Source organism: Chrysemys picta, chromosome 7 (genome assembly GCF_011386835.1).
Source record: "Chrysemys picta bellii isolate R12L10 chromosome 7, ASM1138683v2, whole genome shotgun sequence".
Lineage (NCBI taxonomy): Eukaryota > Metazoa > Chordata > Testudines > Emydidae > Chrysemys > Chrysemys picta.
This window is the reverse complement of record NC_088797.1, coordinates 124,363,626-124,380,120: the sequence shown is the minus strand read 5'-3', so window position 1 is coordinate 124,380,120 and position 16,495 is coordinate 124,363,626. Positions and strand designations below refer to the sequence as shown.

The 16,495-nt window shown below is 48.7% G+C and overlaps 1 protein-coding gene across 1 annotated transcript in view; it reads left to right on the top strand.

Annotated features, from left to right (window-relative positions):
- Positions 1-4,980: 4,980 nt before the first annotated feature.
- NEURL1 (neuralized E3 ubiquitin protein ligase 1) overlaps positions 4,981-16,495 on the top strand; it is a 267,419-nt gene continuing 255,904 nt past the window's right edge. Inside the window, exon 1 of the mRNA XM_005303496.5 lies at positions 4,981-5,651. Within this exon, the coding sequence (XP_005303553.2) occupies positions 5,567-5,651 (85 nt within the window). The 5' untranslated portion in view covers positions 4,981-5,566. The remainder of the gene's footprint in view (positions 5,652-16,495) is intronic.

The window sequence follows — 16,495 nt, the reverse complement described above, 5'->3', positions numbered from 1 at the left end:
ACATCACTCACCATAGCTTCTAAGCACTTCACAGGTAACTTAAATCTGCATACTGAGGTCCCTAGTGGATTTCATGGAGTTTTCTGCTCTTCCCCTTCCCTGGTTAAAGAGATTCTCTCTCCTCCTCTTCCCCCCCCCCCTCCCCGGGAAGGGAGGGGAGAGTGTGTGTGTAGAAGCGCCTCTGTCTTGGGAAGTAATGGATGGATACATTGTATCTGATATAGCTGGGTGGTGACCCATAATGCTTCGAAGAGCAGGACCAAAGTACTGAATTGACAAGGAAACCCAAGAAGGAACTAGTGAAAGGATCCAAGCACATGGGTGACATGCTCACATGCATTCGGCAGACAGTTACATTCGACTTCAGCCGGAGACAGAGTCTGTGCAATACATCACTTTCAGCTCTCTAGAGAGTGAGTTACAGTAATCCAGTCTGAAGGTGATGAATGTGTATGTGTGTATACATATATAATTATCACGGCCAAGATGGAATCCACTCCGCAGGTGGCTCCGGCCAAGAAAAGGCACATACAGGAACACAGCAGAGAAACTGCCTTCCAAACGGAACCTGTTCCAATCCCCCTGGAGTGAACACACACATGCTGGAATAGTACAATGAATATCAGACTGGGAAATAACAAGGAGTCTGGTGGCACCTTAAAGACTAACAGATTTATTGGGGCATAAGCTTTCGTGAGTAAAAACCTCACTTCTTCGGATGCATAGAGTGAAAGTTACAGATGCAGGCATTATATACTGACACATGGAGACATGGAGACTGGGAAATATTTATTTACAGAGGGATGAATGAAGAAAAACAACATGGGGACAGTAGGGGGAGTGGTAAAACAGGGTTACATCCAACACGAGGCCCCACAGGCCCAGTGGTACCACAGTATGAAAGGGCAGACACTGAGCAATGCATCTTCACTCAGAGTTCAGGAGTTCTGGGCAAAGTTCCAGCCCAGCAGTTGGTCTTAGGTGCTCCTGGTCATCTTTGGCGCCAGTCAACTTTCCCCAAGAAACCCCTCCAGTGCTTTCTTTTCCGCTCTCTGCAAACCCACACAGAGTGACAACCTCCCAACTTAGCTACCTGCAGCCTCCCTCCTTATTCCCAATGCAAGGTCACAAGCCCTGGTACTCAGGGCCCCATACAGCTCTGGGTGACAGCGATACTAGATCCAGCTCCGGTTTGTCCTTCTTGGGTGATTCCTCCCCAGCACCGTGTTCCTCCTGGCTCCTGACCTGGGGCATCCCTGGTCGGCAGCTCTGTCCCTCCCAGGCTTTGGGCTGGTTCTTAGCTGCTTCAATATGTGAGGGTGTGTTCCCGGTAGCCCTTTTGTCTGGAGCTACAGACACACCTACCCTGTAGCTCTTCCTCTCTCTCCACCCCCTGGAACAGCCAGGACTTCCTCTGCCTGAGGACAAGGTTTTAAAGGGGTCATGCTCTGTAAACCCCAAAGGGGCTACATACATACATACATACATATGAATATGTATATACATTGATAGATAAACCGTGAGGACTGTAGAGCAAGTTTTGGTTTGCAGTTAAATACACTTTGAGCCAACTCCTTTGTGCTGTTTGGATTCTGGCCATAATGGGCCAGCTGAGAAGTTCCCCAGTGGGGAAGCTCTCAGGTGGCCTATACCCAGTGAGGCTGGTCCAATGCCAACCACCCCACACCCCAGTGAAGGGGATATGCTGGGGGAAGGAGTGGGTGTGGTGGAGGTCTGCTCTGCGGGCTGGTCTATGTTACTGCTTAAGTCAATGTAACTTACGTTGCTCAGGGGTGTGAAAAAGCCACTCCCCAAGTGACGTAAGTTACATTGCCCTAAGTGCTGTCCACACCGGCACTATGTCTGTCGGTAGGTGGTGCTCTCCTGCTGACATAGCTTCCACTCACAGAGGTAGAGTAATTATGCCAACGGGAGAGCGCACTCCCATCAGCATAGTGTCTTCACCAGATGTGCATCAGTGCAGCTGTGCCGATGTAGCCCCATAGTGTAGATTTGTCCTCAGGTAGCATATGATTCCTTGGAGCTCATTTGATATTAGTATGAGTTAGAGCATCCCCATGGCTGCTCTAATTCGTACCAAGGCAGGGGCTGGTACAGAATGGCCCACTGAGCCTGGGAACCGTAGCTGACTCCCTGATGACACCCCTTCTGCACTGAGCAGATCTAAGACTCAAGGGAAAATCTGTCTGTGACCCAAACTTCAATCCTTTCTTCATTAGTCAGACTAAATGTTTCCCATTTGAGATAATAGAAGGGAAGGGATCTGAAACAGCTCTCTGTTTAATTAATTATTCAGGCATGAATTTGGCCCAGCATGTTTTAATGCAGTGGTTACATACATTTCACATCCAATTTGGGACCTGATGTAGACAATGCACCATCATGACAGGTTTGCCGTACACCAGTAGTGAAGTCTATGAGTTTGACTTACCTTGGGTTATGGTCTTGTAATGTACCTGCCTTTGGTGTTCCTTGACCTGACATTCTTATTACTCCAGTGGAAAAAATAAGTACATACTTCAGAAAGCATATCAGGAGTACCTCTAGCCTTTTCAAACTAGGGATGTAAAATGTTAACCAGCTAACTGGTAAGCATTAGGCTTAGCAGTTAACTGACCTTAACCGTTAACCCCCATCCACGCTGTGCTGGCTGGACCCCAGCCCTGCCGCGCTGGACAGACCCTGGCCCCGGCCACACCACCCGGCCCTGGCCCTGGCAGCCGGAGCTCGGCCCTGCCACACCGGCCGGACTCCGGTCCCGCAGTACCAGCCTCAGCCCCACCGGACAGCCCCCAGCCCCACCGCACTGGCCCCAGCCGTGCCGGCCGGGCCCCAGCCCTAGCCCCATTCCGCCGGCCGGCCAGCCAGCCAGCCGACCCCAGGCCCATTGCTGGCTGACCCCAGTCCCTGCCTTGCCAGCCAGAGCAACCCCAGCCCCTCTCCCTTTAATTGGTTAACCGTTTAAATGATATAATTTTAATAATTTAAACGGTTAACTTTTTAAATGATATTTACATCCCTATATCAAACACAGTCTGGTCTTGTGGCTTGAACAAGGGGTTAGAAGCCAGCAACTCATAGGTTTTATTTCTAGCTCTGTCATCAACTTGTTGGTGGCCTTGGCAAATCACTCGTTTCCCCATTTGTGAAGATGGATTAACATTTGTATAATGCATATTCATAGGCCTGTCCACTGTGCTCCTCACTGTAATATCACAGACACTGCTGATCTATCCTACAGCATTTCTGTGAAGTAGGGTAACATTATTATCCCCATTTTATAGATGGGACAAGTCACATAGAAATTCTGTGGCAAAATTAGGGTTAGAGTTCAAATCCCCTGTGTTCCAGTGCAGTGCTTAATAAGACCATCCTTCCTTTCCTAAAATCCTGTTTCAAAGACATCAATTGCGGTATAAAATGCTCAGCACTACTCTAAAAACCAGTGCAGCCACCTGAAACTTCAGCTGCTTTCCTCCTGGTAGGAGATTTATTATTTATAGAAAAAGTCGAAATGTGATGATGGCTATTCAAAATAACAGAGAAAAATTATCCATATCTCTGCACAGCGCAGCTCTGTTTCCATCATATTCTTTTACATACCGTGTATTCTGCTTTGTTCTCAAAAGGTTTAAAGATGATGATAAATTGAATGGGACACAGACTGTAGGGCACCAACTGGAAAGTGTGAGCACTAGCCCTGAGAACATGCATGCTCACAGAGAGAGACACCTAATTACTGTACAGATACACCAGTGGCCCAACTTTCACACGTTCCCCCCCCATGTATTTACAGAAGCACAAATATACATACACATACGTACATTAGTTATTTTTATTATTTATAAAGTGTCATAGGCGTGCATGGCACTAAACATAGACCCCACACATTCTCTGAATGTACAAACATTGTGTGTGTACAATGTATATACTGTACACAAACCTTCTGAACTTGCCTCTTGCGATGGGCAACTGCACCCCCCCTCTGAATTCATCTGCTGTAGTGTGTACACACACACACACTCTGAACTCACCTAGTTGTATGAAGGTACATACACAACTCCTGTCCTTGTGCCTACACATACTTGCTCTCTGAACTCCCATACACACACACTTGTCTGCTCTCTGAATTCCCTGCCCTTGTGTGTGTACACGCACACCTCACCTGCTCCTGTGTGGATACATACACAGACACCCTGAACTCTCTGCCCTTGGGTGTACACCTCATCCTCTACCCCCTTCTCTCTCTGAACTTCCTGCTGTTGGGTGTACACACACACACACACACACACACACACACACACACATTCTCTCTTTGAACTCCCTGCCTTTGCGTGTTCACACACACACTCTCCCTGAATTCACCTGTCCTTTGGGTGTGTACACACACGCATTCTCTCTCTGAACCACCGGCATTTGGGTGTACACACCCACTCACCCCCATTCTCTCTCTCTCTCTTGCTCTCTCTCTCTCACACACACACTCTCCCCTGAATTCACCTGTCTTTTGGTGTGTACACACAAACACACACTCTGCACTCCCAGCCCTTGGGGGCACACACACACACCTTATCTAAACTCACCTGTCCTTGGGTGTGTGTAAACACACAGGTACACACACACACACCCTCTCTCTGACCTGATCTGTCTTTGGGTGTACACACACACACACACACACACTGAACTTACCGGCCTGGGGTGTGTACACACCACCCGCTCTCTCTCCCGCTCTGAAGTCCCTGCCCGCTCCCGCGGAGCAGCCCCGCCCCGGCCGTGCCGCGCCGTGCACCCCCCGCACCTGTTGGCAATGGGGCTACACCTGCCGGGCGGCCCCGGGGAAGCGCCGCTGGGCGGGGGAGGGGCGGGCAGCAGCTGTCCAGCCCGCGCCGCTCCAGAGGTGGCACATCTGGCCGGCCCACGTGACCCTGGTCCCTTAGCGACATGTATGAACAGACAGCTGTCACCATAACAACGGGCTGGGGGGGCTGGGAGGGAGACCGCCGCCCCCGCAGGCCGCGGGGAGCATGCAGGGGCTCGGGGAAGATGCCCCTGCAGCGGCTCGCTAGGGGCGGAGGAGCAGGGGGTGGGAGGGGAGCGGGAGGCAGGACTGCAGAGGCCAGGTGCGATCTGTGGGGCGAAGCGGGGGCGGGGGAGAGAAGCAGAGACACAAAGAGAGAAGCAGGGGAGGGCTCGGAGGCTGAGCCGTAGGGAGGGGGGGATTAGAGCCAGAGGCTCCTAAGGAAGATCAGAGCCCCCCCTACCCCCCCCGCATTGGATCCAAGCAGGCAGCCGCTCCCTCCTCCGGCACCCCCTCCCCGCAGCCCGGGAACCAAGTAATCCCCATCGATGAGGAGGAGGAGGAAGAGGAGACAAAAGGGGATTTCAGCTCTGAAGTGACAGCAAGGGAAAGGAGAAGCCGCAGCGGAGGCAGAGCAGAGCTGCAGGTTCTCCAAGGCACCCACCCGGCAGCACGGCCCCAGGAAGGGGGACCCCACCACACACGCGCCTTCCAGCTGTCGGCTTGCTCTCTTCTGCCTTTGATGCCATGGGTAACAGCTTCTCCAGCATCCCTGCACTGCCCAGAGGCAACCAGAGCAGATTCCACAGGGTCCACCACCAGCACCTCAAAGGTAGGGGTACCCCATCCTGTGTGACTGTGCCTAGGGAGGGTGCTATCCCTGGTGGGTTGGGGCTGGCTGTGGAGCAAGAGGTTGCATTGATGGTTAGTTTCTGTGCTACTGGTCTTTAAACCCATTTCCTCTTTCTGTAGGGAGTCTCACATTATGTCCTAAAGAGGCTCGGGAGGTAGGATCCCTCCCCTGACATGCCTGTCTTAGTATGCACCTATTTGACAAACTCTCCCCCAGGGCTTCGGTCCAGGAAGCCCAAGTGGGATGGGAAGGGACATGTGTAGCTCAGACCATATGGGTGCCAATGAACTTTGCAGAAGGTTAGACACTCAAGGCAATCAGCTTTCTCACCCCAGTGACTAAAGGCATATGATTGATACTCCAACAATTCAGGCCCAATTTGCCATTTATATCACCATGCCTCTCCACACCTTCCCTTCATTCAGACAGGGATGGCCTTGTCTATGGCTTTTAATTCTCTACAGTGGGAATAATGCATGAAGAATGGTTTAACAAAAGTGAGGGGCAGCATGTTTGAGACACATGCTGTCTTTGTGGTTACCCCAGAAATGTCATTTTTGGGGGGATGGACCATCACCCCATTTTGGAGAACGACAGGATATCTGGGGCTTCTATTCCAGTTTGATCCAGGATTATTTTTCTTCCTCAGCCCCACTCATCATGTTACAATCCCATTTCTGAGCTAAGCTGTGCACTCCCAGGGCCACCTCCGATGGAATGACTTGCATGAGTAAGGTGGTCAGGATTGGGAATCAGTGGCATTCATTCTTCTCTGTCTTTCCCCTCATGCTACCCTCCGAGAGGGCATAAGTCAGGGCAGAATCATGAATTGGCCCCTGAGTGTCCATATTGTCACATCCCAAGGCACTGAATGAAGTCAAGGGAGTATGTCAGAGACCCACCCCATACAGAATGGATGCTGGAAGAAAGAAGCGATTTCCATAGCCATTCTCTTCATCATTAAAACTTGTTGCTCTTTCCCCTCAAGCCATGTGCTAAAGAATTTGCTTTCAGTCTGTAAAATGGGAAAACTAGGGGGACCAGACAGCAAATGTGAAAAATCGGGACAGAGGGTGGGGGGTAATAGGAGCCTATATAAGAAAAAGACCCCAAAATCGGGACTGTCCCTATAAAATTGGGACATCTGGTCATCCTAGGGGAAACTAGTGTTCACCTACCTTTCTGCTGAGTTTGAGCTCCACAGTTGAAAGATGCTATGGATTAATGATGATGATATTTATATTTATTAAATAGGAGGATTTTCTGATACCTCTGTGAGAACTTAGATTCTTCCCCTCCTCTCCTTCCCCCCCCCCCCCCAGTGGCTAATTTGGAACAGTTGTTGCATGAACTGAGGGCTATTGTCAAGGCTTTTTGAATGGGTCTGCTAGAAGATGTCCAAGAATGTTTACAGTCCTATCATGGACTGATGAATCGATCAGAAATTCAGTGCAGACAATTGCTGTATTTAAAATTAGACTGGCAAGCAGGGGCCATTGAACTCTAAAGAATGACCAATCATCCCCTATCAAAGCAAACGTGAAGGCACCCACAATGCTGTAGTAGTTGGTATGCAATTGTAAACGGCCAGGAAGGGTTTATCTTTAAGAGTAATGTGGTCAGCTGGAAATCTTTCTAGAGCAACCTTAAGCAGATAAGAATTTGTAAACTGTAGCCAGAAGGGACACTGCCTTCTAATCCGTTATCATTAGCTTATGTGAGATTTCCAAGATGCTATTTATAAATCACTTGATTTATTTCTTTCACGGCATGTTTTGTTTGTTTTATTTTCCATTTTAATTGAGTTGCCATCCATGCCAATGCAGCAAGCAAAATTGTTCGCACTTTGTAATGTAACCGAGCAGTGAACATCGCTTTGATTTGAGTAAAGAGTTAACAAGACATTGCCGTTGTAAAAACCAAGCAACTGCCAGGGACAATATGTGCTTTTTTCTGTCTTTTCTGCAACAAGACGGCCTCAGGTTCTACATTTACAGGCAGAATAAACAAGTCTGATCAGATCTGACAGGTTGCTGTAAAATGGTTTAGAGGCATAGCAGCAAAAAGTATGAATGTCACACTGTTTTGTTACATATCTGCCATTTAACGTTTTGGGAAATGTATGTTAATTGAAGGTACACTTCTCCCCCCCGTTCCCCACACCTTGGACTGAACATTTGAGTTTGTGAGGGACAGAAAGAGCTAGCTGCTTTGGAAACCACAGAGAGCCTTCAGCCACCAAATCAGCACCCTCGTGCTGTTTTATGCAGGTGACCTCCCTTTGACCTGGTGCCAGTGATAAAGTTTGGCTCACTCTTGCCAAAGCAGGGGCAACTATATGACTGTATGGAGCTGTGCCTGGTGGTTCAGAGATCTGAAGTCAGAGTTTTGAGGCCTTAAAAGTGCTGTTGTGCTCTGTAAAGATGGCACCTCCATACTCAACAGATCTGCTCTCTGCATGTGCTCAGAGTCAGATCTACTGACTTGAGAGACAAAAGTCAGTTTTGACAACTTTTGACTCCTATTAGCCCTCCAAACCAAACACGGCTACGAGAGAATGAGCCAGATTCTATTACTTTTTGTGGATCACCCATAGAATTGTTTGCTAAGTTTCCAGACAGTTTGTCCTGAGCAAACCTATTGAAGACCGTGAGGTTCTACAGCCGTCCTTGAGGGCTGTGCTGGTGTCCCTGAGGCCTGATTTGGCCTGCCGAACCTTTGCTACTGGTGATGGTGCACTATGAGGAAAAAACTCAGCTTGAGTCTCAGATGTCAGGTTTAATTTACAGTCCAGGGCAGCTAGAATAATCATCCTTTTGCTTGTAAACTGAGTGCATTTGAGGTGGTGTGTTTGTCAGACTGCGTCTGCAGTCGGGTCACCTTTCAGAGCAGAACCACACTTTAAAATTGCACCTGACTTCTCCCTCCCTGCCGCCCTGTATGAGCTGCTTCGGAATTATGGATGCCAGGATTATGCATCACACCAGGAGTATATTTTATTATTATTGCCTAGAGACCTCAGCCAGCTCAGAGCCCCATTATATCAGGCACTGAATGAACACACATGCAAAAACATGATGGTCCCCACCGCAAAGAGCTTACAATTTATAAACCATAAACTGAGACCAGACAGTTCATTTTAGTTATATTCTCAACTTGAACTTCAATTAAACTCCCTCCTCTTCCATGTAAACTAGTGCCCTCTTCTGCACTGATGATGTCACTCCTAAAATAGTTGGCAGCAGTGAGTAGGCATGTTCATAGAAGCTTTCAATGTGGGAGATGTGATCTAGTGGTTAAAGCACAGGCCTGGAGTCAGAAAACTTGTATTCTGTTCCCATCTCTGCCACTGACTGGCTGAGTGACATTGAGCAAGTCACTTCATCTCTCTGTGGTATGTTTGGTCTGCTTCCGCCATCTGTAAAATAGGGATAATAATGCCTTCTGCATGGGGATGTTATGTGGCGTAATTCATTTATGTTTATCAAAGTGTTTGAGAGCATCAGGTGGAAGATGCTTTAGAAGCTCAAGGAATTGTATTAGATCAGCCATAGATCCTAAAATGTGCTCCTACCTCTATGCTTGAGCCACTTTTCTTTTTCCCCTTCCTTTTCCTGTGGATAACGATGTGAACTGAGCACTTCCTTTGAAGTCAGTGGAAGATGAGGGCATCCAGGACCTGACCAGATCACCATGCCTTGGATGTTGAGATCCTAAAACCACAGAGAGTGATAGGAGGACCATTTTCCTTTGGGCGTGGGGTGGTGGAAAGCTAGAAGTGGGCTCAACTACAGCATTCCAGCATGCTTTCCACTTGTAACCCAGGAACGGTCCATACTCCAAGGACTTATAGGAGATAATATAGCCATTGTGCTTCCCTAAAGGAGGACAAAGGATTATGTTCATCTGGTGACAATTTGCACTTGACACGGCCAGACGGACAACAAGAAGTTATTACTGTCCATGAGAGTCATTCTCTGCTAGTCTCTTGTATGGTTCCTGTTAACTACCAAACCAGGTGTGTGTGGCTGTTTGAAAGAAAGCCGAGAGGAGAAACTCTAGCTGTATCTACTCTCATAGATTCCGCAGATGGAACAGATCCATTCTTGTGCCTAATGTATGTTTATTAGTACTAGGGCCAGATTAGCGTGAAATGTGCCAAAAGATGGGCCTCCACTATTTCTTGGAGGCATTTATTCTATAGTCTAACACATCTCATTGCCTGGAAGTTTTGTCTGATATTCATATTCAGTTTTCTCTTAATTTCATGCCCTTATTCCTAGTCATCACCTCATTGGTCGCCACCCTTGCTGTTTGCACTTTTCAAATATCTGTAGACAGCTATCACGTCCCCTTCTTAGTTGCTTAGCCAGGCTAGACATATTGAACTCTTCCTCCTCTCATTTGCAGGCTGTGCATCCTGTTGGTTAGAGCTACTGTTTAGTGCCTAGATCCAAGATAGCATTAAATCCTTTTTGTGGGACAGCCTTGGCCAGTAGTTAGGGCACTGGACTATGAATCAAGGGACCTGGGTTTTATTCCCACCTCTGCCATAGGCTCCCTGAGTGACCATGGGCAAGTCACTTTATCATACTATGCCTCAATGTTCCCATCTGTAAAATGAGGCTTCTAATGCTAAGCCACCTTTGTGGAGAGCTTTGAGATCTACAGATCAATAGCACTCTATAAATACTAAGTAGCATTCCTGTACCTCATCATAAATTTGTTCCTCCAGCCACTGAGTCTTATTGGGACATACCAATCATCCTGGTAGTTCAGTATCCTGATTCCAGCAGTGTCTAATTCCAGATGATTATTATTTATATTGCAGCAGCATCCGGAGGCACCAATCAGTATCGGAGTCCCAGTGTGCTAGGTGCTGTACATACAAAAAGTGTTAAAGATGTTCCCTGCCCTGAAGAGTTTAAGGTTGATATTTAGGCTATGTCTACACTACAGCTTATGTCGACAGAACTTATGTTGCTTAGGGGGGTGAATAAACCACCCCCGTGAGTGACATAAGTTACACCGACATAAGTGCTGGTGTGGACAGCGCTATGTTGGCGGGAGAGCTTCTCCCGCCAACATAGCTATACTCCTGGGGGAATTCTGTGCCACTGCGCCACTACGCATGCACAGAATTTATGTCCCCGTAGATTTCTTTGCTTCCCCACAGAAAATGACTTTCTGACGGGGAAGCAAAGGGAAGCCACAAGAGTGGTCATGCGACCCTCCCCAGCAGTATGTTTTGGGTGCCCTGGGCAGCCGACAGAGAGGTAAATCACTGTGGGGCAGGAGGGCAGGACTGGGAAAGACCCGGCTGGTGGCTCCTACCCTGCGCCAGGCTCAGCTGCTAGGGAGGACAGGACTTCCTCTTCCCCTGCTTGGCATATGGGGCCAGGTCAGACCCACCCTCAGATTTCTCCCCCGGCTGCAGGAAGCTCTGCATACTCCCTTCCCGCCACTTCCTGCACCCATTGCTCCCCATCTGCAGGGGGAGGGATCCCTGTATAGGGAGCTGCTCCCCCATCCGCCCAACCCCCGTGCATCCAGACTCCCGCATACCCAGACTCTCCCACAGAGCCTCACCCCCCCCCATGAGCCCCATTCCCTCTGCACCTAGACCAGCCCGACGAGCCACCTGCACCTGGATCCCCACCTCACTGAGCCCCACTCCCCTCGCAGCTGGACCCCCCCACGGAGCCACATCCCGACCCTCCCCGCTGAGCTCCAACCACCTCCACCTGGACCCCCCTGCAGAGTCCCATTACCATTGCACCCAGAACCCCCCAACAAGCCCCTGTGCAATCAGATCCCCCTCACATCCGGATCCCCCACTGAGCCGCCTGCACCCAGATTGCCTCACACAAAACCCTCTCAACCCACACCTGGATCCCCCCACACTAACCCCCTCCACACTTGGATCCTCTCTTGCTGAGCCTGCCTGCCCACTCCTGGGGCACCTGGCACAGAGGGGCAGGGCCCTGCGGCGTTTCTGGGGACGGCCCGGTCCTTGCGTTATGTCAAGGTTGGGTGCAGCCAAACCGCTGAGTCTGTGTCCTGGGGGACGGGGGGAAGCTGGACACTGATCTCCCACCTCTGTGCAGCCAGTGGCCTGTGCTCCCCAATGCCAGGCTGGAGCCTCCACATTTATTTGACAAATAACATTTGCAGAATTTTAAAACATTGTGCGCAGAATTTGACATTTTTTGGTGCAGAATGCCCTCAGGAGTAATCGCTACCGCCGCATGCGGAGGCGGTTTTATGATGCTGATGGGAGAGCTGTCTCCCGTTGGCTTAGCGCGTCTTCACTAGATTAGACAGACTTAGGCAGACTTAGGCCTAAGAGTCTAACTCCTACAAGTAGTCCTTACTCACGTGAGGAGGTCCAGTTGCTTTCGTGGGACTACTCAGGGTTTACAAAATTATGTTGCTTCACCTCTACAGAGCCCTGTATGAAACATTATTTCACCCTTGTAATGTTCTTACTCACATTTTACACAAGGGCAGATTGAAACAGAGAAGTGCAGTGACGTGCCAAAGGTCACACAGAGAATAAGTAACAGGCTTGTGATTATAACTCAGGAATTCCAAACCCTGGCTTCTCGCCACTGGAGAATGCTGCCTTGTAAGACCCTCAGAACACACCTAATTGTGCAACACTGTACTAAGGAGGGAGTAGATTTACTCCTTCTCCTGAAGTGTGAAGCTTGCTAGCACTATTTTATCCTAGTTTACATAACTACAGAGGCTATTCCAAGCCAGACCAGTATATGTCCATTGACATGTATCTATGGCATAGAAACTTTCCTATCCCTCACAGATATTTTTATGGGTCTCAGAAGAAGAGAAGAATAAAGATGATAATCTGGCGGGTGTAGGTGTCTCAGTAATTGTAGGCCGTTGACAGAAATGAATATCCTGCTGTCAGCTCCATTTTGTGGGATCACTAGATAAAACTAAATGGAAAACAAAGGACGTTAGTGGCTGGTGGAAATTAGGACTAAGGCTGTAGGAAGGGATCAGATATACAGAGCATGCTGTGGGGAGAGGCTATGGCTGGTGCCACTTTTAGAGCTCCGAAGAATGTTTAGGAAAGGTGCATCCTGCCGTATCTCTGTTAGGAGGGTGTGATGTGGGAAAGGAACAGAGATTTTTGTGACTCCTTCTCCATCTCTTAGCACACCTGGGACAGCACAGGGCAGGATTTAGGGGCTTGATCTTGCAAGGCACTGAGTGCCTTCCGCTCTCACTGCTGTCAAGATCTGACTCTCTTCTGGATAATGCTTCTTCGAGCCACATGGAGTCAACAAATTGGAACCAGCACCAGAATGGAGGTGAATGTGTCACATGGCCTTTCCATTGAGTAGCTAGCCTCCTTGACCTGCAGCTTTGATGGTTCACGTGTCCCTCTATTTCTGCCCTTGGACCTTGGTTTTTCTCTCTCCGGTCATTCTTCTTGGGTCGTGGGTATTTTTAAAAAATGTCATTAGGTTTATATGACCTTCCCCCAGGCACTAGATTTTTCCTAAGCTCCTGAGTTCTAACTTCCAGCCCCTAAACTGCCTGTAATTATCCAGCTCTCTAATTACAGCACTTTATTGACATTCCCTTTTCTAAGCCCGGGAGCCTGACAGTGAAACTGGTACAGGTTCAGCTTGTCAAAGATTTTTCAGAAAGTCACATGTGGCCTTAACATCAGGTGATGCTGTTATCGCACAGGAGCAAGAATGGCTGCTTTTGAAAGTCACTTTGATCGGAGACAGCAAAAGGCTTGATTGTCCCAAACGCACACATGGCATGAGGCCAGAAAACACTGAGATTGAGGAAGACGTCACGTGGTCCTACAGTAGAGATAATTAGTAAATCACTCAGATTTGGGGAGCCTGGATTAGAACTCTGGCCCTTCCGTTTCCAAAACACAGACTGCTATCGCAGGAAAATTCATTTAGTTGGTATTATTAGCCTCCCGTATGTCCCATTGCTAGAGAGTGATAATGCACGCACACAGGCATGCTCACTTTCTACATTATTACAGGTAGCCCTATTGGAGTTTGTTTTCAAGGGATTGTCCCCTCAGGGAGGGAGAGGCCAGGGACGGTGACGAAGGACTTGGGGTGGCCTCCTAACACATGTTGGCAATAATTGAGGAAGGGAAGCCTCAGTCCCACACTGGCAAATGTGTCTGCTTGGACAATTGGAGCCTCTCGTAATGGCAGCACCTTGGACTAGCCCTCCCATGTCTGCACAGTAGCAAATGCAGAGGGGCCAGCAGGAACTGATGTTGCTTTAAGTAGAATTAACTCCAGAAGACGTTCGGTATGGAAGTCCAAGGGCCCAGTGGAGGAAAGTGCAGCAGAGAGAGAGAGACTGCTGCTGGCACTGCCCTCAACCCCAAATTCTCACAGAGCCCCAACCCCCCAGAGCGCATCAGAGGGGATTGAATGATGTCACAGGAGTGCTCGTAAAGGACAACTGGCCTTTGTTACTAGGCTTCAATCCCCTACCCTGGGTCAGTTATAACACACATAATTTGGCCTCTAATTAGTTTGTTACACTTTTCCAAAATCACATGGCTTAGCCCTATTAGGTAGGTGTATAACATTATGCTCAATCCTCTCAGCCTGGCAGCTGGCTTCCTTCCGGTAAAGAAAATATTTATTTCCTTTGCAATGTTCTTGCATGGATCTCAGTGTTCTTGGCATTTTTGAATGACTTTGTCTAGCAGCTTGCAGTCCCTTCATCCTCTCACTGGAATGTATTGAACCTGGGAGAGGGAGATAGTGAGAGGGTGGCATTCTTCTCTTCCTCTCCCTAGAGCCACCAAAACTGAGTCTCCTTTACTCACAGAAGGATGTAAATGCTCATTCTAGCCCCAGAGTCATTGGCTCAGAGACCACAGGGGGAGGTAATGCTCCTTCCCTAATCTGGGAGCTGCTAGGGGGCCAATTTGGACATTGGTGCAAGTTAGGGCATCTCTGAGATAACTATTCAAACCCTATCCAAGCCAGTGGCAACAGGAAACCCAGATACCATAGTGATGGGAGTGGTGATGGAACCTAACCTGATGACATCCACTCTCCAGCAGAACTCTGTCAGTGGGAACCTATCAGTTCCCTCTGTCTCCACCCAGGTATATACAAGAAGGTGAGTTATCATGTCAACACTTGAAGTCACATCTAGAATGTTCTAGGTCTGTAAAAACCACCAAGTTTACTCGGGGAGCAATCTAGATTGTGATGGACTTCATAATGCGAATGTCCAACATGTTCTCTACTTGTTGGAATCAGAACTACTTCACCGTGGCTCCTGGGCCCTATAGTTCTAGCAGCTAGAGGAGAGTGACCTTTAGCTTAAGTGTGCTTTTGGAGAGGGCGATGTGAGTTCTGTCTTCACTGTGTGACCTGAATGACCACAGTGGGCAACCATGAAATCCCTAGATGGTCACAGGTTTGTCACAATATTTTGCTTCCTAGATTACTGCTCGTCTTGGGAAGCTTATGCTGATTGCCCCACATCTGGGGAGGTTTCACATTTAGAAGCCTGGACGCTTTTAAATCGGGCAGCTGGTGCTCTGACCTGCCACTGTTAGAGCGTAATGAGCACGAACCTGCACAGCGCTGCCAGGTTGTTTTTAATAGTGCATAGTTTCCCTTAGAATGCATCACTTCCTAGTGCTTGCCGAGATCCCTATAACTTCAAGACAGAGTAAACTGGGTACCCACATACGATTACAGGTATCCCTGAAATACCAAATCTATTTCTGAGCTAGCTGGAAGAGGGAAGGGCCCAGAATACCTGTCCCTTGATAGTGTGTGATACACACACACACACCCTGAAGGGGTTAATGTAGGCCAAATGGGCTAATTAACCTATTAGGTTGCAAGCTGGGGGATATTTAGGCTGAGAGGAGAGCCTTAATTAAGGGACGCTCATCTGTGAAGGAACAGGCAGCGTTTCTATAAAATCAAGGCACTCATAGCAGAAAGGGGGCTGCAGGTACTCTCCCTGGAATAAGGGCGAGAAAGGGATTTGAACCCAAGAGGAAGGGTTTGTCTAGCAGACCCAGGAGACAGGGGTTTAGCTAGAAGGGTGATGGATACATGTGAGCCTGAGATGGGCAAGGTAGGAAGGATCGTGCTAGTACAGACATTGGCTGCTGGAGATAGGGCTCTTGGACTGGAACCCAGAGTAGAGGGCAGGCCTGGGGTTCCCCTGCCAATCACTGAGTGAGTGGCACAATCTGGGCTGTCAACTTGAAGACTGTCAGAGTCTGTTCACTCTAGCCACTGAGGGAGTGGTCTTGCCATGGCAGTGGAGTTAAGGACTGTCTGGAATGCGCAGAAGACTGCGAGAGCACCCTGGAAGGGGAGAACTCTTGTGACTTGGCTGGAGGGCTAAACCATAAAGACGAGGCATGGTGCTTCCTGGGGAGCAAGAGAGAGTCTGCAAAGTGAGACAGTGGACTGAGACACTGCAAGAAGAGGGTGTTGGGCCAAAAGAGCTAATCCCCAGAGCAGCCAGAAGGAGGCACCCCCGAGTGGTGAGTGGAGGCCTCCATGACATAGTGCCTTTCCAAACATGGTGGTTCTAAGATTAATTTTACTCCAACATTGTCTAGGTATTCAGCTCTGTGCTGTAAACTGAAGAAACCCATAGCACCTGCTGGCTTTTACTTAGCAAAAGTTGAAATTTTCTTTTGAAAGGTGGAAGTTCTAAAGAATTTACACCCAGATCCTCAAAGGTGTTTGGGCAGCTAATGATGTTGTCAACAAAAGGTAGGTGCCTAAATCTCTGCAGCAGTCCAGCCATGTTTTGGACAG